The 26,949-nt window shown below is 41.4% G+C and overlaps 1 protein-coding gene across 2 annotated transcripts; it reads left to right on the plus strand.

The window, feature by feature from the left end:
- Positions 1 to 370: 370 nt before the first annotated feature.
- capn1 (calpain 1) lies at positions 371 to 26,203 on the plus strand. 2 transcript variants are annotated; one of them, XM_053858915.1, is made up of 22 exons: positions 371 to 519; positions 3,666 to 4,260; positions 6,015 to 6,084; positions 9,776 to 9,894; positions 13,387 to 13,520; positions 14,763 to 14,931; positions 16,356 to 16,439; positions 17,731 to 17,816; positions 17,995 to 18,069; positions 18,729 to 18,889; positions 20,046 to 20,206; positions 20,281 to 20,292; positions 20,391 to 20,602; positions 20,861 to 20,900; positions 20,985 to 21,050; positions 21,126 to 21,183; positions 21,277 to 21,341; positions 21,430 to 21,498; positions 21,598 to 21,676; positions 22,372 to 22,488; positions 23,982 to 24,040; positions 24,103 to 26,203. In XM_053858915.1, exons 2-22 carry the CDS (start codon positions 4,006 to 4,008, stop codon positions 24,127 to 24,129), a joined length of 2,118 nt encoding a protein of 705 aa, XP_053714890.1. In that variant the 5' UTR covers positions 371 to 519; positions 3,666 to 4,005; the 3' UTR covers positions 24,130 to 26,203. The 2 variants fall into 2 exon arrangements, with proteins under 2 accessions (XP_053714890.1, XP_053714889.1); XM_053858914.1 differs by having other exon boundaries at positions 20,861 to 21,050.
- Positions 26,204 to 26,949: the final 746 nt, after the last annotated feature.

Below are 26,949 nucleotides of genomic sequence, written 5' to 3' on the forward strand. Positions count from 1 at the left end.
AAGCCTCAGACCAGCCGGTAGATGGCACTTTAGGGCCCTAATGCCAGGCCAGGCTAAAATTGACAGGTATGCTAAAATTGTTAATGGTGGCAGAATGGATATGGGTATTGAGCAAACATTTTCAAATAATACTTCAATTTAACTAAAACGCCACAGAAAGTTTCTAATCATTCCATTTGTGTTCTTATTTTTTCCTTGCCAGATTTGTTATTTCGCGAAATCGTTACAGTATCCAATTTTCTTAAACTATTCAGATTCAGTTTGGCTCAAACGAGTGCATCACACGGGTCACAACAAAGTAAACAAACCCCATTTCTCAAACGCGGCAGTGCGCCTGCGCGATGTGGAAGACCGCATTCGGTCCAAACGACTGGAGCAGAGGCAGCAGGGCGTTTCTAAATATTAAGCTCGCGACAGAAAGAAGGACTGACCAAGCAGTGGTGAACATGGAAGGAAGCGAGGGAAGTCAACCAGTGACCCGAGTGTTGTAAAATGCATGTTTTTGAAACATCCAGGAAGGTAAATATCAATCTTTCAACCTGTTCTTGGTGTTAAGTGTGTCACGCTTCAGACTGCCTGTCTCATTCTGTTCTCGTTTTTTCATCACGACCTTTTTCTTCCAACTTTTTTTCCCACGAAGGAAACTGCGAATTGGACTCTCTTAGGAGGGACAGACTACTCTTAACGCGTTCATCGACAAATAGTTGTCCTCATGCTTCATCGCGGAAGTTCTGTGAATGTAGTCATGCAGCTGTTATTGCTGATCCAAATGATGAAGTTGAGAAATGTAGTTTGACAGCTGAACATAGTATCTCTGTGGCACCACACCCACCGTCCGCGACTGCACGCTTATCAATGCTCGGCATATGTGCATGCAAAGTTACATTTGCTCTGAGGTCCACTCACAACACTCGCTGAAGGCATGTGCACGGCATTTTAGGAGGCGTTCTATATTCCCCTGAACAGTGAGCAAATCTTCTATTAACGTACGTTCTGTAGTGAATGTTGTTTGAAATGTCCTGGCAAGTGAACAAGAAAACTGTCAGCATTTATGTTTCACAGTAGTCACTCTGTGTATCAAGTTTCAGGTCTATTTCAACCATTGCTGTATGGCTCTGTGGTTTTTTATTTCATAGTTTATGTCAGTGAGCAGCGGTGATTGCACACTTCTTTATTTGGCACAAGCCGTTTTACCTATAATAACTCCTCCTGCATGGCAGTTTACATCAATAACCATGTGTTTATCAGCTGTAGACTCAGGTAGGACGCCCACATGTACTGCAGATGACACCTATTTGCAGTGCAAACATCTATGTATTTGTGTATTGTTTGACTGTGATGAGCAGCCTTTTATGTTCATCAATGAAAAGGCCAGAATGTCAAGTGTGTTTTTAATTAATTTTTGGATCTTCTGAGTTTTCCATCCATTATTATTTGGAATATAGTTGTGAAACTCTGACTGTCAAATGTAAATGATGTAAAAGATAATTGGTATGGCATGTGTGGGAATCACTGCTGTCGAAATAAGGCAAGTGTTACAAGAGAAGAAGTGAGTCTTCATTGTAATTTGCTTTGTATTGGACTGTAGCTGGTAAAAAGAAAAGAAAAAAAAACCTGGAGGCTTATCCTCATGTGTCTCGACATGCAGTCCTCTTGTTGTCAAATCTCATCGTTGTCACTACCTGCACTGAGGTGGAGAATATCCGTGCGTGTTTGAGTGTGGGAATGCGAGTGTGTCTCGTATATGAGTGGGGATGAAATATTCATCAAAAGCAGACTGAACTCACGTTGAGAGCGCCCCAATAACATGCAGCAGATGAAACCACTAACCCACCCTGATCTTGTTGAACAAGTGGAGAGTAGTTAGTGTTGGATGAAGGAATGTATCTACTCTGACTGATGACTAAAAGTGAAACCACTTCAGTGCACTTCCTCATTCACCTTTCAGTGTCTGGCTGAAATGGGAACTCGCATCTGATGTCATTGTGGGAATAATTTAAGTGTAAAATGCAGGCATTATCCTGCCTTATCCTCCATAATTTTTGGTTTTTCATCAGTTTTTCCAGAGGAAGTATTGGTTTGACAAAAATGAAGGAGCCATGTTCTGTCACAGTGAGAGCATTGTTCACACTTCAGAGCATTTTTGCAGTGGAGTGCTGAATATGCGGTTCCCCTGGCCCCCCACGGAACACCTGCTTCACATGCATGTGGTAATTTTACTGACAAAAAATTGTGTTATATTTAATCATTTGTTCATTGAGTGCTGCTTATTCGTGTTACGGATAAACCACTTTCACACCGAGAATTAAGTAAGCCATGACTCATGTGTCAAACTCATGTGGCCCACAGGAACTTTAAGTTGGTGATGTTTGCTTTAAATTCTGAATTCATTTAGAAGTCTCACGAAAACTAGCTCACCTTCAATGCATCTTGCATGATTCTCTGCTGATCAATGGATAAAAATCAGGGAGTGGGAAGACACTCCACAACATCTCGCGCTTGAGCCAGTGTCGGTGGTGAAGGGGGACAGTTTTTGTGTCTTGATACTGACCAGAGAAAAACCATATGCCAAAATTAGCCTTGCTTCATTAAAAATGGAGAATGAGATGGAGCATACTCTTCAATAAAGTTGGGCACTTGCGTGACTGAGTTTGACATTCCTTCCTTGATGCTGTGGTTAAAATTGAACTTACAATGAACACATCACTGAAGAGTTTTAACGTCAGTGGGGTGGAGGAGGATGCAGCAGCATTATGTTTCCTGCCGTGCCGACCAAAGACTGGAAAAAGGCCGCTGGCAGAAGTGATAATAATCCTCTATTAATGATAAGGAAACTTATGTCAGACTTGCAACAGTTGCATGAAATAGGCTCAGGTTACAAACCCCAACGTATCAGTCAAATGCTGAGTAAAGTGAAGTTCTCTTGCGAATTATGTGGTAGTTAAGTCCTTATCAAGTACTGCACCTTTCCCTTGATATTTGTACTATGCTTTTAATTAGTGTCAAAGTTCGAAGTTAATTGTGCAGCCTAAGAAACAGATGATTAATCGACAACTTCAGTTTTGTTAGACGGTTAAATGCTGTAGCTGAAAAAGACTTTGATTCCGTCAACAGGTGTATGTGATGTTAATAATAAACCCTCTTTTTCATGTATCTGTTTGTGAGATAAGAATAGCAGCAAAGACAGACTGAAAATAAAGCGCTCTGTCGAATGCTTCGGTGTCACAAGCGACAGTTCTTTCCTCCTTTCTGGATCTGCTTAATTACAGAGAGAGCTTTTGCATGTTTCTGGTCTTGTTCTGCTTTCATTGTTCATGAAGATTTCAATGACGCCCCGCCCTCTCATGTTGCTCCGCTCCTTCAAAGCGCCACCAGCACAGCAACAGCCGCGTCTGATTAAACATTGACTTAAATAAGGTCTGGCCTGACATTAAAACACACTCCCTGACCCGAATGGTAAAAGTGGCTCTGATGTGTCCACTGTGACTAATCCTGGTGCTATGTGTCTCCTGAATGTATGTGCACGGCTGAGTGAAGAGAAACAGGGTGGGCTCTCATGCTGTTTAAACCGTCATTATGTACACAGAGGGTGTGTACACATGCCTCTTTTGTCTGACATGTGTTTACAGGTAACCCCCCCCTAATCATCTCACTGTCTTTTGTAGGTGTAAGCCACTGGTTGACCCACCGGCTGCTTCACTGCTGTGAACAAAAAGCTGTGATTGTGCAAGAACGAAGGACGGAGAATCTTTGGAGGAATTTGAAGTCATATCTGAGTCCTGTATCTGCAGTTGCACCAAAGCCTACTTAATATTTAATAGCTTCCTAATGGATACTGAGGTTTCATGTTGAAATGTGACTGCACTCTGGAGCTTTCCCAAGCACATCTCAGATTTATTCAATCTGCCGCTGCATTCTCTTCCAATTGCCTTATTAATTACTAGCTCGTACGAGGTAAACACACGTTGACGGCTGAGCAATCGCAGTGAATCCCCGAAGCTCACGATGGAACAGCCCATTTACGCCACAGGTATCGCATACCGACTGAGAAGCCAGTGGGATCGGGACGACGGTCTGGGACAGAACCACAACGCTGTCAAGTTCCTGGGTCAGGACTATGAGTCGCTGAAGGCACAGGCACTTCGCAGCGGCCGGCTGTTCGAGGATAGTTTGTTCCCCTGTGCCAGTTCATCTTTGGGCTTTAATGAGCTTGGCCCGAGATCTGCCAAGACATCTGGAGTCCGCTGGATGAGGCCGACGGTAAGACACGGAGGGGTAATGTTTTGTTGTTGTGCGTGTGCTGTGTTACGTTTTGTAGTTTGGCTGATGCTAGATGTTCTGTTAACCTGTGTGGAAACTTGCCATTGTGTAACCAGATTGCACTTTATTGGCCAACATTTGAAGTGTGTCTGTTAAAGCAATGTAATGGAACTAGTTTTGCTAGTTTAATGAGCCTGAAACTCCAGATGTCAAATAAGGACACTTGAATACAAGTTGTGAGCAACAGACAAAAACATAGTTGTTGTGATGAAACAGTATCATTGACATTGTGTCATTCTAAGCACTAAGTTAATGGATAACAATTTGTTTTCCTTGCATAATGCTTTGACTTGCTGCACAAACTTGTTCAAAGAGTATTTTGTGTTTATTTTTAACTGAAGATGTGTCTTCAAAATGAAAACTATCTCCAGGAAGCAGCAGCAGGTTTTCACTTAGAGTATTCGTGTGCTTGCAACTTGCTCTCTGTTTCTCCTGTGTTGCACTCGAGTTCATGTCAATACTTCTATTGCATGTCTGTCTGGTCTTTAGTTCCTGGGGTCTTACCAAACATCTGAAATCTCTGGTGTTCTGTAATTCACGTGTGCTCTCTTGCAATATGCAGTGAGGCTGTCATTTTAGAATTCAAAGGTTAAAATGTTGGTGTTCTCTTAAAGATACAAACTTCATTTCAACGGCAAAAATTGTTACGTCTCTACCATTTGTAGTTACAAAATGTGTTTTTTTTGTAGCTTTGCAGGATTTCTCATGCTTCACCCTGAGCATGGAACACAAGAAAAGAGTTTAATTGACAGAAAATAGAACATTTAAGTCTTAGTGTAGCATGATCAATACATGATCAACCAACATGAAAGCTTGTGAAGTTTTGAAAATCCGCTGGTTTGAATGTATTAATTCATCATGTGTAAATTCACTATTTATAAACAATTTTCAACATCCAAATATGAACTAGGCACCATTGTGGTTATTGTAGTGTGTGCTGTAGGCCACAGCTCCCTGGCAAGAAAGTTTGTGGTAAAATCTTTTGTGAACTGGTTCATAGTTGTAAAATATAACAAACAGAAATAACTTCAGGTTTGGTAAAGTCAAGATATTAGGTGGAAATTAGATCAACACCATGCTAATCACTTGCGCTTTGCTGATCAAGCCTAAAGGGTAAATCTATCGATATTTGATTTGAAAGCTGTGACATTCCAGAGAGGCGTGTTCAGCAAAGATCCAATTGCAACTACGTGTCAGCCAGTGTTACCTGACGTTAATGAAGGTTTAAGATGGAGAGTGTTGTTTATATTTTCTTAGCCTTTAAAACCTGCCACTTGTTGGACTCTGATAATATCTAGCTTTGTGCATGCAGTTTTGAAATATAAACAGGGCTTTACCACCGCTTCAGTTTCAGATTCAGTCATTCAAAATGGATTACTATTCAAAACTATTTCACCCATTTAGAGACACGCCACAAAAAAGTCCTTGGGTAACAATTTCTTTACCATGCATAATAATACACTTGGTCACTGATGAGACTTTTCTGGTTCTTTGGCATCACAGACATGAAGAGACTGTCTTGGGTTTTGCTCAAACTTGATTTGGGGAATCTTCCTGCAGTTCCTAGGAGCTTCCATGAGCTTACAAAAGACCTCTCAACATATCAAATGAACATAAATTCATCATCTTACGCATCTACTAATGTGGTAATGTACTGAACAAGCCTTTCTGTTATGTCTCTTTGTACCTGACAGGAGTTCTGCAGGCGACCTGAATTCATTGTGGATGGAGCGACTCGTACGGACATCTGTCAGGGAGCGCTGGGTAAGTCTCTCTGGAACGATCCAAATGTTTCCACGATTACTACTCTGTGTTTCGCAACCAGAGAGCTGAGAGAATGTGATAAGAAAAGAGAATGTTAACCTTAATCGAACAGGCAACATTTTATTTACTTCAAGCTATGCTTTTTTCTGGGCCAAAATGAATGTCGAACATAAATAAGTAAAGGTTTGCTCCATCTTAGCAGCCGCAGACAACATGTCCTCAAGCGAGACACTGAACTCAGCTTAAGCTTTATAAAACCTAGATGAAAATAATGTCCTTACCAGAACAAAATGAATCTGACAGTCAGCTATCAGCCCGTTGTAAAGTCACTGCAGCAGGCACAAAAGTGATTCCTGACTAGGGTACAGGGGTTGCGGCACCACAGTGGTTTAGTCTCACTGCACACATACTGAATACTGAGCACCAGCTCTGAGAACTGTTAACAAAAGTTCAAATTGAATCTCTGAACATCAGTCTAAATATACATTATTAGTACTCAGGTCAGGACCAGCACTAGCTTCATCTTGCCTTAGATGTTCCTCGTTCCACACAATGCTCCATCTATAATTCAACTATTGTTTCTCTCCTGCCCATCTGCGTACAAGGTTGACCTCATCTGCAAAATAAACTCTTCCGTTTGTATATCAAAGGCTTCCCCAGGGGACGTGCACAGCTAGAGTGGCGCTCAAGCACCAGCCCTTTTTCCCTGCAAAAGAAAACTGCCCCTTTTTGTAGTCCTTTCTTTTCCCTCAGTCTTAAATTCTTGAGAAATACAGTATTATATTTTGAAATCTGACGGGGGGTTTATTATAACTATGGCGCTTGCAAGCCCGCTCTGTTGCCCCTCCTGCTTCTCTTCATTCCACACTGTGCGGCAGACAGACGGCAGCACGGTGTTCGACCATCCCCACCAGCCGGGGTGTGGATACCTTTTAGGTGGACATTTACAATAGTGGATTGGTTGTTAAAATCACACTAAATGACCTTGTTTTGTAATTGAATATTTTGTACTGGCTCATATTAAAATTTTATCTCTGAAATGTCATGAATACCAGAACTCAAAAAGCATAAAAATAATTGCTTTACTGTGAATTAAAATGTCTGTCTCATAATTTCCTTACTCGTGAGTGTAACTTCGAACTTTGATTCATGAACATTTTAGATGAACCAAAACCAACATCAAATATCAAGGATCAAGCTTGTCATTATCATATGAGTTTGGACACATTGTATTGCATGTTTTGATGCTACTCTGTCCCCTAAACACCACATTTACTGCAAACAGTAGAGATTACAGCAAATGTTTGTGAAAATACATTTTTATTGTATGAGTATCATCTTGTTGCGTCCCTGTGACTTAACTTTGATCTCCCTTGAGGCCTGCAGTAAAATTGATCTCAAGCTGCCACTGGCCCACAATAACAACAACAACAACAGTGATCATTATTTTGCCTGGCCATATTTTTCAGGTTTGAGCACCAGCCCCTTGAAATGTCTGTGCGCATGCCTATTTCCCCCACTCTCTCATTGCTGACAAGCTTCATAGGAAAACAATGAACCAAGCCTAATGGAGATAAGATGTGACACCATGACAGAGTAGTCTTTATTGCGATGATGGGGTTATCAGCACCTGACCCCCTGGTTGAAGTTGCTGTTTCAGTCCTGCAAAGTCAATCAAGATATATGGTAACAATATAATTATTACCTCTGCCAGGGAGCCATTGTCATTTATCTGAAAAGGCTTGTGGTGTTCTATCTGGATTTACGAAGATCTTTGACTTAGTTACACTTGGGAACTCGTGTGAACCTAATAACTTGCTTATTTACTAGTAATAATCAGTAATTATGATCTTCTTTAGAGTGGCATTTTGGTGACCTTTTTAAGAACAAATGTATTCAGGCTTACCAAGATTGCGCTCACAGAAAACCGAATTAATCCGTTAGTCCGGCTAAGTTTGGACTTTTGAAATGCATGTAAACAGCTAAGTCTGACTGCTGGAGAGAAATTTGAATTTTGTCTTAGTCGGACTGCGAAACCTGGATAATGTGGTGAATAGCTTGACTTAAGCTAGCATGTTGCAGAGTAGCTCGAGTATGAACGGACTAGGTGATGTGTGGCTGCGCAAGCTTCTGCTATTTGCTACGTAAACGAACTCAGAAACTTATCACAGTCTGATGATGTCCAATAAACTTCTATACTATTGAGAAGTCGCGTGGATAACCAGATGTGTGTTCCTCGGTCTGAGCCGATGTCTGCGATAAATACATAACAGACCAGATATCAGCAGCATTTGGTAACTCGCGACCACGATGATCTGCATTTGTGCAGATCTGTTTCCAACTTCCTGCACTCAGGTCGTTTTGATGGTTAGTTCACATGAGAAGACGTGACAATACTTTATCACCATGTTAGCGACCGTCGCTAACGTGGTCGAGGCTGGTGATCAAAAGTGCGACTTTGCACTTCAGATACTCCACATCCATCAGGCTTGAATACGCATCAGGAATATTTCAATTTATTCCAAAACCTGCGATTTTAATTGCAAAACCTGCCGAAGGGAATGAGCGTGACTGCCTTGAACCATTGCTCCGACATGCTGATTCTGGACCTCGGAAACTAGTTAATTCATCAACACCATCGCTGTCTACAGATTTCAGTGAAGCAGTCTGAAACGGCTTCTTGTTAGCTGTTAATTTTGATTGTTCTTCCTTCATAGAAATGACCCAAAACACTGAAAACTTGACTTCATAAAACACAACATGCTGTTGATTCACGGAAATAAATCAACTTCCTGTGTGCTGATGAAACTGTTCACAGTTGTGCAGTATGACAGATTAGATTGCACATATTAGCCCCACAGTGGGGAAATTCAACAAGGCAGAAGCTTTTGCCATGTGCACGTACAATTCCTCTTTGCTATATCACTTGTGTGTAATAACTTCCTTGGAGGAGGTTTGCACTTTCTTAATGCTTTTCTAGTTAATGGTCAAGCTATTAAAGAAACTATTTCCTTGTGATGACTAACCTCTACCTTTGCTATGCTGTAAACTCAATTTCTATGCTTTACAATGGCAGTCAGTCACATTCCTTTCAATATGCAAATGGAACCAGACATTTTCTGGTTATTTACACCATATTCTTCTTTCTGAAGGGATAAAACGAAGGAGTACCCTGTGCACCTTCAAAATTGAAATAGGCGGCAAGAACAGCTCAGCCGGAAATAAAATGTCTCCTAAAAGTTAAGCAAATTGAAGTATGAGGCAGAGGTCACTGTGACAAGATTATCAGAAATCACAAAGGAAGGGAACTCTTTAGCAAAAATGAATTGCTACGTTTATTATATAACTGACTCCCATCCAGCAAAGTCTTCAGTGTGACATAGAATAGCGGCTTTTCTAGTACGATCTCTTTAACTTCAGGCGCCGCAAAGTGCTCCTGCTCTTTCAATGCTCCGCGAATATCATTGTAATGAGTGTGTTCAGACTACATCTCATATTAAGGTTAACAGCATGAATGAAGAGCTGAAGAGTAAAAGGCCATCTCTAGTAGGAAGTGAAAATTAATGTCAATAGACCTATTAAACACGTTAAACCTGCTGCATTGTTTACAACTTTGGCACATGTGCAGTGGTTCATCCTGAAACAGATCTTGGGTTTCACTTCAGAAATGTGTGTTTGTATGTGTTCCCAGGTGACTGCTGGTTGCTAGCAGCTATTGCTTCACTGACTCTGAATGACAACCTTCTGCACAGAGTGGTTCCTCATGGACAGAGTTTTGGCCAAGGATATGCTGGAATATTTCACTTCCAGGTAAGAGTGCACTGCAGAATATCTCATTTTCATCATGTTGAGTATAGAAAATAGCTGAAATGAACAGTGCTCTGTCTGCCATTTTAACCACTTTCGTCTTAAAATAGAATATTAAATGCTTTGAAAATGCTCCTGTTGCTATTTCTTTGAGATGGAGCGAGAGAGAAATGAACTCAGTCTGGTAAGACTTTGATCTATTTGAAGGATGTCTGGTAAATGCAGTGCTTTTGCTGCCAAGCTAAGGTCACAGTGGGCAGTGGTCCCCATCACAAACGCTGTACACATCGATCCCTTGCCTGGTGTCAAGACATCCAGGAGTGTTTTTGTAAAGTGCTTTAGTTCACACCATCAAAAAGCTATTAGGGTCATTTTTGGTCTGCAACAGAGTGTAATACTTTCTTCACCCACGATCACGGAGGGCAGATTTCGATGCAATTTTACCAACATAAATGGCAGCATCATTACGGTTTATCACACAGAGTTTGTGTGCCAGCAAGCATCTATTTATGTATGTATGTGTGTCCGTGTCTAGGTATTATTGTGGGGAGAAATACTTGGAAAAACACCTCTTTGTGGGGACCTTTTGCCAGTCCACTCAAGACTCAATTTGAGGATTACAACTTGAATGAATTTGAATGAGTCTGGTTAAGGTTAGTCATTTGTTTTGGATGGTTAGGTTGAGGAATGGCAAGTCTCAAAACATGAAAACATGACATGAGTGTGTGCGAGGGTGTGCGTGTGTGTCTGGGAAGCAAAGTACACTTGATAAGCCTGGGGCGTGGATTAAATAGATCAAATGTAAAGGCTGAGAGCCTCTTGATGAAAGTGCCGCCCCTCGTGTGTTGATGGGTTAGCAGTGACACGGTCTGGTCTTTGAACAGGGACAGCCGATTTTACATCTGGTGTCCTGGCTGTGTTTAACAATGATGGTTAAAGATCAAATTATCGATGACCATGTCAGGCTAATCAGAACGACAACAGTCAATAGGTGATTGTGGGATTTGTTGTGAGCTGTGGAGATAGAACAGAAGTACATGCATGGTGGGACTGTGATACATTCTCACGATAAGAAGGTCTCTTCTTCCAGGACATCCCTCTCCTTTCACCCACTAAGAAGGAAAGAGTGAGGAAGTAGTAGTCTCTCTCCTCTCAGCTGGATCTGCCTGGAGTTCCCCGTCAGAATCAGTTTGGTGAAGGAATTCCTAAACCAGACCTGTTTGATTCCTCCTACATGGAGAAAACTGTTGTACTTCCTCCTTTGGTTCATGGCCGTGGATGAGAGTAGGAAAACAAGTGACTGGAAACCGGAGAGCTCTGACGTGATTTGGTTCCTGTGAAGCTCTTGTCAAAGAGTCCTGTGCTATTCATGCTGACAGAATTCACGTCCAACAAATCATGCTCCTCTTTGTCTACTGAGTTGTAGCATCTGTTCAAGGTGTTTTTATTGTAGCACAGAACAAAAGCCTCCTGCCTCTACATGAGTGCCTGAACTTGCTTCACCACTTTCTGCTGAGTCAACCTGTCTGGTTGATTCAGTGGGCCTGTGTGCCAACTGGACTGTCAGCCGCCCGAGTGATGACATGGGGATGGACGGAGTCAGAGGACCGACGTGAGAAAGAGGGCGGAGGCAGCGTGAGAGAGTGAGATCAGACGCATAAAGGCTCATGTCTGGAAGCCATATATGCATGTGAGATGAGCCGTGATGAACCCCACATGTATGTCGAGTGTTCACTGGCAGACTGATCAGTCAGAGCAGTGTAGCAGACATGATGCTGCACGTGCACACACACATGCAGCTCAGTTCAGGGAATCAATCCAGCACCTCTAGGCTGCAGCTTTCTTCCTATTTAGAAGCCCAAACACCCCGTCGGTGACAATGCTGTTACCATAAATCTGCTGAGACAACGACTCCCTCTTATAGAAGCTGCCGTCTGAAAGAAAAGTATTGACCCATTTTCCCAATCTGTCTTTTCGCATTCCTATCCAGTGTTATATAATATTTCTTTGCGCAGTCTTCTGCACGAAGATAAGTGGATCATGTATGATGATGTGTGACGGGCACATGCAGGAGGCTTAATGACACACATACAGCCTTCATACGATAACTTGTCTCCGCCGTTCGTGTGGCCTTGTTGCCGTGTGTCATTATTTGGTTCAGGGATTTCCCTCGGTGTCCGTTTGGTTCCTCTGAGCCTGTGGATAAATTACACAGGCCCGAATGAGTCATCCCAAAATGTAATTAGAAATCCAAGCATTGGGAATCATAAATAGTTTAAGGAGGAGAGAGAAAGAGCGAGGCGGGCAAACAAGAGGTGGAAGGATGAATTATATACAAGGCAATCTCAGTTCGTCTCTGAGGGAGGCAAATGTTAAATAGAGCAGAATTGTTTGTGATATTTTCATCAGTGGTGTTTCGCACACGGGACCATCGATGGTTGTAGACATGGATCCAGAGATATTCTGGTGCTGCTGCCAGCTACTGCAGCTGCTAACTCATGAGTGGGAGTGAAGGAATTATCTTTTCTCCCCAGCAATGGTTCAAAGTGTCCTGAAAGTGGGGTTATTCATCCAGCCAATCACATCCATCTTTTCTCACTCAGTTTTCTTTACTGGTTGCATCCTCTACATGCGTTAATCCATTCTTACTTTTTTGTTATCTATCTATCTATCTATCTATCTATCTATCTATCTATCTATCTATCTATCTATCTATCTATCTATCTATCTATCTATCTATCTATCTATCTATCTATCTATACATCTATACATCTATACATCTATCTTTAAATCCACTACCATTCATTCATCACATAATCATTAAAGGCCAGACTAGAATGGAAGCAAAGGCTTAACTCAGCAACATGAGGTTGCTGAGCTCTTAAAGCAAGTCTTTCTCCCTTTGCTCTGGTTTGTTAGAAGTCATCTTGCGTGAAGAGTATATGGTGAAGCCCTCCAGGTCTCGTCGCGTGTGAGTGCTGAGAGTGTCAACCATTCATGGAGGGGCTGGGGTGCCTGTGCAGAGTAAAGCCTATTTCCACTCTACTGTAACAGGAGATTTGTGCAACTATTGCCAGCGTCTACTTGCAAAACAAACCCAGCCTCTTGATGCTGCAGCCTTTTCCTGGAGTTCTCTCATCCACTCGTAGCTCAAATCCTTAATTAGTGAACCATGAAGAGTGCATGCGTTACAACAGCTGCATGACTGCCCTAAAAGCTGGGGGTTATTGTTCACTGTGAGATGTTCAGGTGTGACCTCATTTCACCCCCGACATCATGTTGAAGCACTTTGGCTTCTATACAGAAGCTGTTTAGCCTGACTGCTCCCATCTATATCTCCATGTTTGTCGGTCTTTAACTCACTAACACCATCCAGTCGTGTTGACTCAGGGGAAGCTCTAACGTGAAAACACATGTAGCTGTAGCATCAAGTGAGAACACGAGAAGACTTGTTTGCAGTGTGAGTCATGTAAATGAAGTGTATTTTGTCTGCAGTTCTGGCAGTTTGGTGAATGGGTGGAGGTGGTCATCGACGACCGTCTGCCGGTGAAAGATGGGAAACTGCTGTTTGTTCACTCAGCTGAGGGAACCGAGTTCTGGAGTGCTCTGCTGGAAAAGGCCTACGCCAAGTGAGTGCGACCAAGTGTTTATATCCAAACAGGCTGCTGTAGTGTAACCCATTCATCCTTTCCCTTCAAGCGCTCCTCATGTTGAACTGCGCCCTCTGGTGGAAGGCTTGCAATACACAACGGATTTATGAAATGTACCAGGTGTTGTGCTGAGGATGAAAATTGAGTCTGCTGACTGCTTTACAGCAACACCGGCGTAGGTTGCACAAAAAAGGTTGCCCATACAGTTAAAAAGAATGATTGAAAAGTATTTTAAAACAGCAGCCTTCTTGTGACCTTGTCTTGAGCAAACATGACAAGGTCACTGAAGTTGAATCATCAACGAAAACGCTTCCAAAAGACAAAAAAAAAAATAAACCACTTCATGTAGAATCATATTATATAAGACAGCAGGAAGTCAAGCCTAATGAATAAAAAATAAAAGTGGTCATCCATCTTTGAAATAATCCGGTTTATGTCCGCACAGCTAACTAAAATGTGGGACATACACGAGTGATACACAACTCTGTAAAATTCCTCCTACAAGAAACAGCAGGTCGCAGAAGAAATTATTTAGGAACTCACTACCTGAGTATTGTTATTAGAATTATTTTCAATCCAACCATTATTTTCAGATCCAAAAGAAGAAAATGTTTCCTTCCAAATCTCAGTTTTACTTGGATCATGCCAGACTTGATTCCTCCATTTCTTCATAAAACTCGCCATAAAGTGGCATTTTGTGGTTGATTCTACACAATATTGGTAGAATTTAGGCCTGTAGCTCTTCTGTTTTGCCACCAGGAGACAGCAATGCTCTGTGTCAGAAAACGAAAATTGAAGCTTATTCAAGCAGCAGAACTCTTGAGACACAAAGTAAGAACGTTGAATCTAATAAACACACTAGATAGGGACTATAAAAGTTTTTGTGTTCACTCTATTAGTTATGTCACTGGATAATTTGACCTTGTGTTCAAACTTGACCTTAAGATCTGTGCAGGATTGTGTTAGTTCTCACGTTAGTCTGATAAGATAAGGCCGAGTGCAGCTGTTGTGGAGTACAGCTGTGGTCTCCTCTGTGGGTGTGCCAGAGGAAGGGAGCAGAGAGTGGCGAGGAAACACTGAAGCTCGAGAGCAGCTGCAGTTAGATGTCGCTGGTCTGTTGACTTTCCGATCTGCTGTACTGAAAGACAATCCATCCGCCTCCTGAACTTCTCGTCCATGTTTTTCTAATGTAACGGCTGTATCTTCTCGTCTGTGTGCCAGGCTGAATGGATGTTACGAGGCTCTGTCAGGTGGGAGCACCTCAGAAGGCTTCGAGGACTTCACCGGTGGAGTGACGGAGATGTACGAGCTGAGTAAAGCTCCGTCTGACCTCTTCAGCATCATCAGCAGAGCCATCGACCGAGGGTCCCTGCTGGGCTGCTCCATCGATGTCAGTATGGCCCAAGATACATAACATCGTGTTGCTGTGTTTTCCTTAGAAAACTAAGCGGGTTTTATTTAACTTAGATATATAGTGTCCAACATGAATGATCAGCAAAGTAATTTAAAAATCTGTAGCCAGGAAATTCCGCAATAAACTCATCATACATATGCTTCCTGTTAAAATCACATCACTTTTGGGCAAGATAATCCAAAACTTGTTTTCGGGACCAGGACACCTCTGAAAAACAACCAAACCATCCTCTCCTTGTGGGAGGACCTTAAGAGCTGTTGAAATACCATTTTTACAGGTCAATAGGTTACAGTCTCCACTAAAGGTCAGAGGTCAACTCACATTTCTACTCCAAAGTATGAAGTGACAGTCTAACTTGACTGAGACAGGGTGCTGAGCGGATCCCTGTTGGCGCTTATTGTATGGCCAGCAGGCTAATGGACTGCTGCACACGTGTTTTGAAATACACCATGGGTTTTCTTCTCTTCATTTTAAGACCCACTTCGCTGAAACATGCACCTTATCCCTCTGGATAGAACGTGTTGCCGATGTGACAGCCACAGTTATTCCCTGAGGTGCTTGACCTGTCAAACCAAAGTTGGTGAGGACATGTGTAACTTTTATCATGACTTAGCCTCATCCTCTTACTATTTATTATCAGTTTTAGTCTTTCAATTGATTCTCTTCATACTATATTTTCCTACCATACAAACCTGACTGTGGCTGACTTGGCTGACCACGTTGGTTAGTAAAATTTTCACTTGGAATCATGAATTATTTATTAAGAGCCCAGTGATGAGTAAATAAGGCAGAGTATAACAATTCACATTTATTTTGTAAATTAATGACTATTGTACATCAGGATTTGATGAAGCCAAGCTTAATCATAACAAATAACTATTTTAAAAGGAGCCGCTGTGCTGGCTTCAGTATCATATCATTGCTGCAGGAACGATGTAGACTGATTCAATGTTAAGTAATGTCTCGTGAGCGATAGCTCTGCATGGAGGAATCTGGAGCGGGTAATATGGGATGACTGAGCAGAGAGATCTGATGAGACACTCCGTTATAACACGCTGTTCTCTCTCAGTGTCCCAGTCAAAGTGAGACTGTGTGATTCACCGCACCTGGAGACCTTTGGTTATTTAAACACTGTTGAAAGTCTACACCAAAACTCACTGGAGGGCATAAAGAGTGGAGAATGAGGGTATGGACGGTGGGGTCCGTAATGATGAAAACATCCACATTGTCACAGATGAGTGTACCTCCTCTTGACGTCAGAAGGCATTAATGATTAAACCGTGCTGTCACTGTGACTGTGACCACTGACTGCAGGCGTCAGCAGTCCAGCTTCCTGTCACTGCCCCGTGGTGTGTGTCCTGCGTGAACGTCAGTGTTTTACCCGCCCTGTTTGTCCCCAGATCACCAGCACCAGAGACATGGAGGCAGTAACCTTCAAGAAGCTGGTGAAGGGACACGCCTACTCTGTCACCGGCGTGGATGAAGTGAGTGCGTAGTTTTGACAAACACAAGCAAGGACTTAGCACCAGAGGGTCTGTTTGCTTTAATCTAGTGGCCATCACCAGAGCTGGCCTGTCGTAGTAAATCTCATCAGCAGTTCAAATTTAAAGGACAGAGGTGGACGGAGCAGAGATAATGTTGGCTGAGCAACACTTAACTGACAGTCTTTATAATGAAATATGAAAGTAAACTGACTGCAACATTAGTTCAAGGTTTTTCCTCAGACACTAACAAACCTGTTTTCATGTTCGGTGTAAAATGTAAGTGACTGTCATTCACATTCAATTCTGACTCACTAAAGCGAATACCATCTTTCTTGAAGTTTCTTTTTCCTATTTCAATTATTCCCCCTTTTAAACATTTTAGAATTTATTGTCAACATCCTCCTCTGGTTTGAGAACAGCCCGTTTACTTCTACCTCTGTATTTTCAAGATTTATTTTCAGTCATTGAATTGACCTCCAGTGGTGATCAGGCACCAGCACACATTGACAGTTTGCCCTTTCAACTGGCATTTTTATGTGTGAAGTCAAGCCTGGCAGGGGTCACATTACTTTGTGGGTAACACTTTAGATTGGGGATCACATATTAACTATTAATAACCTAATTACTAGCCTTTATGATCAATTTACTATCAATCGACAGTATTTAGGATGATGTTTAGAGTGGACTTTAGTGGCCATTCATGGGTAAAATGTAGTTAGGCATAACAAGATAGTAATAAGTACTTTATAATGATTAATTACAGGCTTATACACATACAAATAAGCCGTTTATTTACTGTAATATATGTTCCCTAATCTAAAGTGTTGCCATTTTGTGTGTTCCCTTGAAGATGGCTTACACAATTTGTATTATAACTTGAAGACACCTCAACCAGTATTAGATCTACATGATGGCCCCGGACTGCAGCTGACGGAAACATTTAACTGTGGATGAAAACTAAAAAAAGTCTGCCTCAACTATCTCTGCATTGTTCCTTGTGGGTTTAGTTCTTTGTCATCATCATAGCTTGTGTTTCTGCAGAATTTCTTCCAACATAGTTTGGGAGCTTGTAGCCTTCCAGGTCCACACAACTCGCCCTCTTTTCTTATATAAATCTGACTCGGGAGTATCCTCATATCCTGAATGAAAGACTACTTCTGTGCTACTCTTCTCGATTTTGTTTTTGTCAGCAGCAAAATGGTTTTGTCTGTTTTGTTTTGATTTTCCACCAGGAGTTAATGCTGGTGTATTAAAGCGCACAGTGTATGACCATATATATTTTGTCTGCCAGGTTGTGTACCGTGGAAATATGACCAAACTGGTGCGTATCAGAAACCCATGGGGGGAGATTGAATGGACGGGAGCGTGGAGTGACAAGTAAGTCTTTTTCTTGAACCCATTCAAGACTGTCACCGTTTGATAATTTGTGAATTGATCAGTACTTCATACATATGTGAGACATGTTCGTTGATCAATAACAACGGTGCGAGGAGTTTCTCAAAATTGCAACTCCAACGTGCAACACCTTCTCATGTCTTTGTGGTGAACCCCTCAGCTCCAGAGAGTGGGATAACGTTGACCGCTCAGTCAGAGGTCGTCTGCAGAACCGCAGCGAGGACGGGGAGTTCTGGTGAGTCTGCATCAGTGTCAAATTCAGTCATGTATTCACTGATGGGTTATGAAAATGTGTGTCTGTAGCTTTATGCTGGGAATCTTGACTAGCTTAACCGCTACACAGGGGGCTGACATTTTGTTGTTGTTGACATGTATATTAGGTGTATTCATTATTCATCTACAGTATTTTGTGGAAGTCTTTTTCACAAATTACTGTTTAATGCTCCCAAAAGTCTGAAATTCTGTTTCTGAAATCAGGCTGGGACTTGATGGAATGATGTTAATGTAGATTAATGAATCCAAACAGGACAATATTGATGTATAAACTAGTTTTCTCTGGCCAATAACAGGTGCACCTCATTATACAACCTGGTGTCATAGCCAAATATTCACGATGATGGAGGCTTAATGAAATTGATGGATGGAAACTTTGATAACAAAGTTGGAGGCATAAAAGCACTGCACTTTATGCAGCAAAGTGTTCCACCTTGATCTTTATGGAAATGTGAACAGATTCAACTTTAACTTATATATATATAAAAATATAAAATGTCAGAATAGGAATTATACACTATAAAACCTGAAATTATATATTTTTTTATCAAGTCCCACTCCGACTGTGATGCTTAACGTCTTGCGGTGAATTTGACTGATCTGCTTCTTTCCTCCTGCCAGGATGTCATTCAGCGACTTCCTGCGTGAGTTCAGCCGTCTGGAGATCTGCAACTTGACAGCAGACGCCCTGCAGCACAGCCAGATGAAGAAATGGAGCTCCTCACTGTTCCAGGGAGAATGGAGGAGAGGGAGCACTGCCGGGGGCTGCAGGAACTTCCCCGGTAAATGCTGACAACAAGTGAACAATTGCGTGTCTTTACACTGCGGTGTTGTCCTCCAACAACCTCATCATATGATCATCTTAAATCATCTACCTTGTGGAATTTCCTCACTGGCAATATAAGAAAGATGAGTCATAGGCCCTTTACATCTACTGAATCAAGCTAACCTTCTTTACCAATAGACAGTGGACGTCCTCGTCGTGCAGATTCATCATCAATCATCATGAGACACACTCGCTGCTTTTAAGAAGTGCGGTGTGCAGAAAATGATTTATGAAAGTTTGACCTTTCTTCTGGTTCAAAATCATGTTTTGGCAAGCTTGAATATTTAAAATTTGGCTTAGCAGCAATCTATGTAAAACTTTCCACATTTAAAATATTTACTAAAAATTCATTTTATTTGCTCAATGTTTAACATTACTGCCACTTTATGAATGGTGTGTCACAGTAATAGACATTTTGTGAATGGATGAGGAGTGAAAGGGGACAGTGTTTAGAAGTAAATTTGCATGTCTTAGTTTTTACCATTTTTGTGCCTTTTTATTTTCATTTGTTTTATATTATACTCCTTGGTTTATTTCTAGCGGCTGATAACTTATGCTTTCATGTTTATGTCTTCATTGCATTTTAACATTTAATGATTCATAATTTTCATACATATTTTTGCACTACCTGTAATGCCATAATAATTAATCAGCTTCCATTCAGAATTCTATAAACACTATTGTGTGAGAACATAATTAAACATAACAAATAGAGTGGAAACTGATTTCCCATGCCGTCAGTTCAGCTCCTCAGATGTCTGGCTGGGGACCTTCCTGTGGATGGTACTTGATCACAGCGATGATCACAGTATCTTGTGCATGAGTTGCCTCTCTGTCAACCACACTGCCAAATTGCCTGCATGCTTCTGCATGCTGACAAAAGTTACAAAAAAAGCAATTTTGGCACATAGCTACACACAACAAAAGTCAAAAGGGATGACTGTTGACTGGCTGCAAGGTCAAACCAAAAAAAATGGCTGAGCCAGGAAGCCAGTCTTCCAGAAAACTTATGATTTATTTAATTTCATATTAATATATTTCTGTTTTCTATTGACATTCCTCCAGTGACTCCATGGATGACTCATTACTCCTGTTTGACTTCTTGTCTCCAGCAACCTTCTGGCTTAATCCCCAGTTCAAGATCTTGTTGCAGCACCCCGACACTCCTGGCCAATCAGATTGCAGCTTCTTAGTCGCTCTGATGCAGAAGGATCGCAGAAAGAAACGGCGAGAGGGAAAGGATATGGAGACCATTGGATTCGCCGTCTACGAGGTGCGAGAACACTCACTGCTGGTGATGTTTTCTTGAGTTGATGCATATTAACATGTTGTTTTTCCCCCCTCCAGGTCCCTGATGCGGTACGAGCTCGACTTCATTCATCCCTCTGTCTGCAAATAACATTTGATTGTTGTGCGAAACGTTCCGGGAGTCTTTCTCAATTGCTGTTTTCCTGCAGATGGCAGGAAAATCAGGCGTCCACCTAAAGCGAGATTTCTTTCTGACCCACGCGTCCAGCGCTCGCTCTGAGCTCTTCATTAATCTGAGGGAGGTCAGCTCTCGCCTGAGGCTTCCAGCAGGGGAGTACATCATCGTGCCCTCCACCTTTGAACCTCACAAGGAGGCCGACTTCGTTCTGAGAGTTTTCTCCGAAAAGCCTGCCAACTCTGAGTGAGTGCAGCAGCCTGACCGCAGCTGTGCACGGCTGGATTCTGTCGCATGACCAATGAGATAATAACAACGATGCCATTTTGCGTCACTGAATTGGTGTGGCTTGCTGCTAATAATCGTGACATCTACTCATCAGAAATGGAAATAATAGAATAATAATAGATGATAACAGAAATAATGCTCATTCTGCTGAGTTAGCGTTGTTGTTCCTTTCCGTCATATTTTTGGCCATATTGGTAAACATAAATGTTTTGTCAGGGAACTGGATGACGACGTTGAAGCGGAGATTCCAGAAGAGGTGAGAGCAGGAGACGACTGTGCTTCTGCATGCAGTCACGTGACTCGGTGCCGATTGGCTGAACGTTCGATTTTTGTGTTGCAGCCCAAACTTGAAGAGAGTCAGATCGATTCTGGCTTCAAGAGTCTGTTCCGGCAGTTGGCTGGTCCGGTAAGTCACGTGTGACGTTTAGATAGTGACCTTATAGAAACAATAGATAACCTTTTCTGACCTGTGTGTCAACAGGACATGGAAATAAGTGTGACTGAACTGCAGACTATATTGAACAGGATCATCAGTAAACGTCAGTAGCTGACATGACTCTTTTTCTAATGTATTTCTTTGGTGAAGGGTATATGGCTGTGCCTGTCCCTCATGACTGTTCTCTTTCTAACAGACAAAGACTTGAAAACAGATGGATTCACCAAGGAAGCCTGTCGCAGTATGATCAACTTAATGGACGTATCCTTGATCATGGCGTCGCCAAGCACCAAGGCTTTATTTAATTTATCAAAACTCAGGTTGAAGCTCCCTTAACTTCCCGCCATAGACGGACGGCAGCGGTAAGCTCGGCCTCACTGAGTTCCACGTGCTCTGGGAGAAGATCAAGCGATATCTGGTGAGAGCGGATGTTGCTAGTTTTGACACCGGGTCAGCAGGCTGGGTTCTTTCTAGATAATTTTTCTCCTGGTATGATGCTGATCTCTTCTTCCTGTAGACAATATTCAGAAACTTCGACCTGGACAAGTCGGGCACCATGAGCTCCTACGAGATGAGGATGGCTCTTGAGTCTGCAGGTAAATCCAAATGCAAACGCAGTTAGAGCTCAGCACACTTTGCTCACTCATTGGGTGATTGAGGCACGGAAAAATGAATAATAAATGCCATGTATCTTAAACTTCACTTGCTAACAAAGTGGTGATTTCTACTCTCATGAACCAGGTTGTATAGATGGCACCTTCGCTGACTTGGTTTGATAGAGATTTCTATTAAGATGGTATTCATTAAGTTTGGCTGACATTTACTCACACCCTTTATTGTTGCGTGCTTTGTATACTTGTTGTTCATCTCATGGTATATGTCACATGCTATATGTGACTTCATGCACTGACCCAGACACCATAAAGCACTAAAATGCTTAGGACTGTGTGAATGATTTAGCAGCAAGATTTCATTGTTGACAAGGACCTGCAGTTTGCTGTTGACTGACCAGACTGCTGAAGGTTTTCAGGTTTAAGAGAAACTCTAGTTCAAGGACATGTTGTGTTTGCCCATTACTCCTATATGACCTTTGTAAATCCCAAGGTTCCAGGCCTGAAGAGACCTGATGTGTGATGGTTCAAGGATTTGAAAAGTTTACCTGAAGCTGTCTGAATGAATGGTGTCGCGTTTACAAGAGCCCAGTCACCTTTATTACAAGCTACAAGCAAGAGTTTTGTCTGAAGAAATAAAACGATCTAACAATAATGTGTCTGTCATGTGTCCCCTGCAGGCTTCAAGCTGACCAACCATCTGTTCCAACTGATCATCCTGCGCTACACGGAGGCCGACATGGCTGTCGACTTTGACAACTTCGTAACGTGCCTGGTCAGGCTGGAGACCATGTTCAGTGAGTCCAGCCCACACGTGTCAATTCATCAGAGCTTTATGCTGAAGCTGTCCTGTCGTGTGGATATTTTTAAAAGTTGAAACTGGCAGCTACAAATGTGGATGCATGCTACTGTTCTCGTATTACAATGAGCACACATTGTTGGAGGTGTTGGCTACATGGGCCACAGCATACAGTCTGAGATCATGTACCGGTGTCTTCTAACCGTAACAGCCATGGTTGAAGAACAATCTTGATGCGGTGCCAGGATGTTTTCAATTTTTTTCTATTTCAACTTAAAGTCACAGGCTCTTGAATCACACCTATAGGGATCACCTATACACACCACACATCTGTAGAGATCCATATTTGCATCTAAACTTAAATGTGACATAATTTTGGAACCAGATATAGTCATATACCTATATAAGGTTTTGTTGCAAACTGACAAGTAATTGACTGGATCATGGGTGGACAAATACATGTCTGAAGAGTGAACATACAGTATGTTCTGGTGCGTCAGCAAAAAAAAAAAAAAAAAAGGGAACAAAAATGTATATCTTGATATTTGCGCTTATAGTGCAACGTCATGAAGTATAAGTGTACTGAGAACGTACGTACGAAAAGAACATACGAAAAGAACAATAATATAATGATATATAAAAACTTGTTTAAAGACATTTTAGTAACACCCGAGAGCAGGGATCACATATTAACTATTAATAAGCTAATTACCAGCATATTAGCTGTTAATAATCAGTAATGAAGGTGTTGAACGTTTGCTGATCATTTCAGGCCAAAGTATAGTCTGGCTGAACAAGATGCAAATTGTATTTATAGTGAGTAAAGTACAGGTTGCTGCTAGTACACATATAATAATAATAAGTAGTTTGTTTGTGGTAATACATGTTCCCTAATGTGAAGTGTAACTGGTATTTTGTATCCGTGTATTTATTGTTATTATTTCAGCATTAATAAGTAATTGTGGCAAATGAAATACATTTGCAAAAAGGTCAACATTACTCACTAAGGAAATATAAATAATAAAAAAACTGAGAAGTAAAAGGGAAGTAAGATAAGTTACTGCGAAGTAAGATAAAAGTATCAAAAGAAAATGTAATCCACACAACGAGATAAATGGAATAGAAAACGTATTCAAAGATTGGCAACTATATTGTGTGTTGCATAGTAAAAGGCATCAAATCTAGTCTGTTTTACATTCTACAACTTTCCACGCCTCAATAGTCCTGTCGCTGTTTATTTTAAAATCCTCTCTTTAAACTTAGGAACTCTGCTCTGTCAAACGCTGAGACTGTCGACACACTGTTGACCTTTGTTGTAATATGAGGTTCAGAGGTTGCCGCTGACCACCCTATAACGTTTTAACAGTTCAGGACAGGTGTTGCTTTTGAAGGTCTTATCTGATTTTATTTTCTGTCTTATTGGATTCAGATTTCCCCCTGTGCCTCTTACTTTGTGACTCCAGTGTGTGACCTCCTCACTCTGTCTTCCAGAAACCTTCAAGACAATGGACGCTGACCGGGATGGTGAAATCACCCTCAACTTCTACCAGGTACAACCACGTCTCATTCGTTCATGGTGACCGGTGCTTATGGTGATGTTACCGCTCCACAGTGGATCTCGCTGACCATGTTTGCCTGAAGACCGCACTCTCAACTGTCCCCCACATCATCTGCTTGTGTCAGAAGTGCCTTTTCTCCTGCGAGCTGATCTCCATTTCTGGTGTCTGACGCCTCGTACTGTACATTTCTCTCAATGATGTCTCAACAGTGAATAATGGCCTGACGTTCGGTCCACAGATGTAAAGATGCTGATCTTGTCGCAGGCTGAGGCTAATTCTGGGTGTTACTGTAATCCCTTTTATAACATTACTATAGAGAATGGTTCAAATTCTTCAGTGGACAAATATATATTTTTAATAACTGCTTTCTTTCCAAATAGCTCACCTCATTCTAATTCTGGTTGGCACGGATCATGGTAAAAAAAGTGCAAAGAATTTCCGTAATTATAGATTTTCTCCTTATAACAACAGTCGATGAAGAAAAAGGAATGTGGTGTTTTTTTCTCTTAAATTACAGCACATCCTAATCGTGAATATCAATGATACATGTGCAGCTTTTGTTTCAGCCCAACGAATTTGATCCACAAAAATATGGTTAGGCACCTTTCTAAAAGGCTCAACAACTTTCTCTGAAGTGTTATACAGTAGCAGTTCATGCATCAGTTCATCTACAACAAGCCCATATTGTAGAGCACTTTAATGGAATTATATTTTTTCATGCAGCTTTGGCTCAGCTATATTCACATATCCTCCATCTATTCAATACCAATATATGCCAAATGCACTCCGAACACTTGAGTTCTGCTTATTCACTGAAGGTGTCAGCGCTCGTTCCTCTAAAACCTGCCCTCACCAGGAGCAATCACTCTATATTTGTGACAAAATGGTGGGAAAAGAGTGAAAGAAGCAGAAAACCACATGTATCTCATATTTTTTAAACATTTAAAAAAAATCTTAAAAAGCAGTATTGTTGCTAAAAGAAGTCCAAAGCAGTCTGGTTATCTGAAGGCACTATGCAAAAGTATTTTACATCTTATAAAGCTTGGTATCCAAATAAATCTGCTTGCTGGCAAACATACATTTTGTTCTTATGAACATATTGAAAATAAATGTATTTATGGAGCTAGTCTGTTTTAATTTTAATGGAACCCCTGTTCTAAACACATGGTACATAGAGGGCGCTAGCGCTCGCCCACTCAGAAGCACATCTGAGCTCGTCTAATGTGCAGAGCAAAATGCAGAGTTGGTGGGGAGTTGTTTTCTTTGTCAGGAAGTGTTTGAGGAAACAACAGACTAAATGGTTACTAATAGGATTTCTTGTGTAGACCCCTGAGCCAACACTGCTCATGTTCTCATCTAGCTTGCAGCAATAAATGATGTCAATCGGAAAATAACAATCACCCCTTTAAGGTTCATTTTGAAACGCCCAGATGTCGATTATGTACGATTATGTATACTTTAAAATTCCTACAGTGCAACATTGAAATGAATCATTTGCAGCAAGCAGCCAAGTGTGAAGTGGAGTCACGGATGAAGTGTTGTGTGTTTCATCTAGTTCTTCTGTGCCTCATTCATTATTTTATGACACGTATGCATTAGATGCACACAGACAATGGTGCCAAATCATAGAGAATGTTTGCTTCACTAACCAACACGTTTTCTCGATGCATGGCTATCTTTTTTTTTTTTTTTTGACTGAGGGTGAGGACCTTTCAGAATCTATGCTTGAAGTGGTTTTTAAAGGGAACAAAAGCGTCTTAACAGGAATGCAGAGTAGCAATTACAAGAGCTATAAGTGTTGTATGCATGTGCTGTGATATCGTTTCTGCCTGCCAAATCGTTTTTTGTAATGAAATCCACAATGTTGATTATTGATAAAAGCCTACAACTTATTTTGGGGAAAGCAAAACGTGTATTTTCCAACTTGCTTCTGAAAAGCATTTTTCATGATCAAGAAGTGGTTGCATACGAAAGTTGTGTTTTTTCTTATCTGAAAACTTTTGGAGACTTTTGTGTGCCAAGTTCTGAATGCAAGCTGATGTTTACTACATTTACCTTGTGGGTCACTGTGGAGGGACTTTGTTTACTGTTGTCTGTATCATCATGACGATTAAAAGATGCTGAGCTGTTCACATATTTTTAAAAATCTTCTGTGTTTAAATGATGCAACATCTACACTTGCTTACAAGTTCTAACAGCTCTCGCCGACCACTCATTCCTCACAACTGACGCCTTCAGATGACAAGCTTTTGACCTCAATGTAAGGTCAAAAACATGCTCAACCGCTGCATCTGATGAAGTTTTCCTGTCTTCGCGTGGCATAACTGTGGAGCTTCAGAATGAGTCAATAGAGCGGTTTCAGGTTTCAGACTGGGGAAAACCCACACGTTGACTACTAGAAAGAAACGTAAAATCATCCAAACTCATTTATGAACATAGATTGCTGAGGAGCGTTCACCAGCCACTTCAACGTCGCACAGTACGAGGTCTGTCTAGAATGAACTGTTTGTAAGAGTATCATGGTGGAAAACCACATGTAAGAAACATCTCACGTTACTCATCTTATCATGTCCTGAAGTTCCTAGTATGAGGAACTATCTATAGTTTCAGCAGTTACTTTTGCTCTTCTCTCTGAGCTCATGCAAATTTAGTGGCAAAATGGCGAACCTAATTCACCATTAAATGCCACGTTAGTCCCAGCCATGGCTTGTGAAGCTTCTAATGCTGAACGTTCCTCTCACAAATATCTACAGTAGCAGTGTCTTCATCTAAGACATCTGCAATGAAAACTGTAAGCTTCGTTTCTTTATCACTTGAACTTTGTCTTGTCTCACATAATGCTCATGTCTTGATAATTTTTAAGTAACTCTCCAGAACAAAAAACAAAGTTCTTCTAATAT

Source organism: Synchiropus splendidus, chromosome 3 (genome assembly GCF_027744825.2).
Source record: "Synchiropus splendidus isolate RoL2022-P1 chromosome 3, RoL_Sspl_1.0, whole genome shotgun sequence".
Taxonomy (NCBI): Eukaryota; Metazoa; Chordata; class Actinopteri; order Syngnathiformes; family Callionymidae; genus Synchiropus; species Synchiropus splendidus.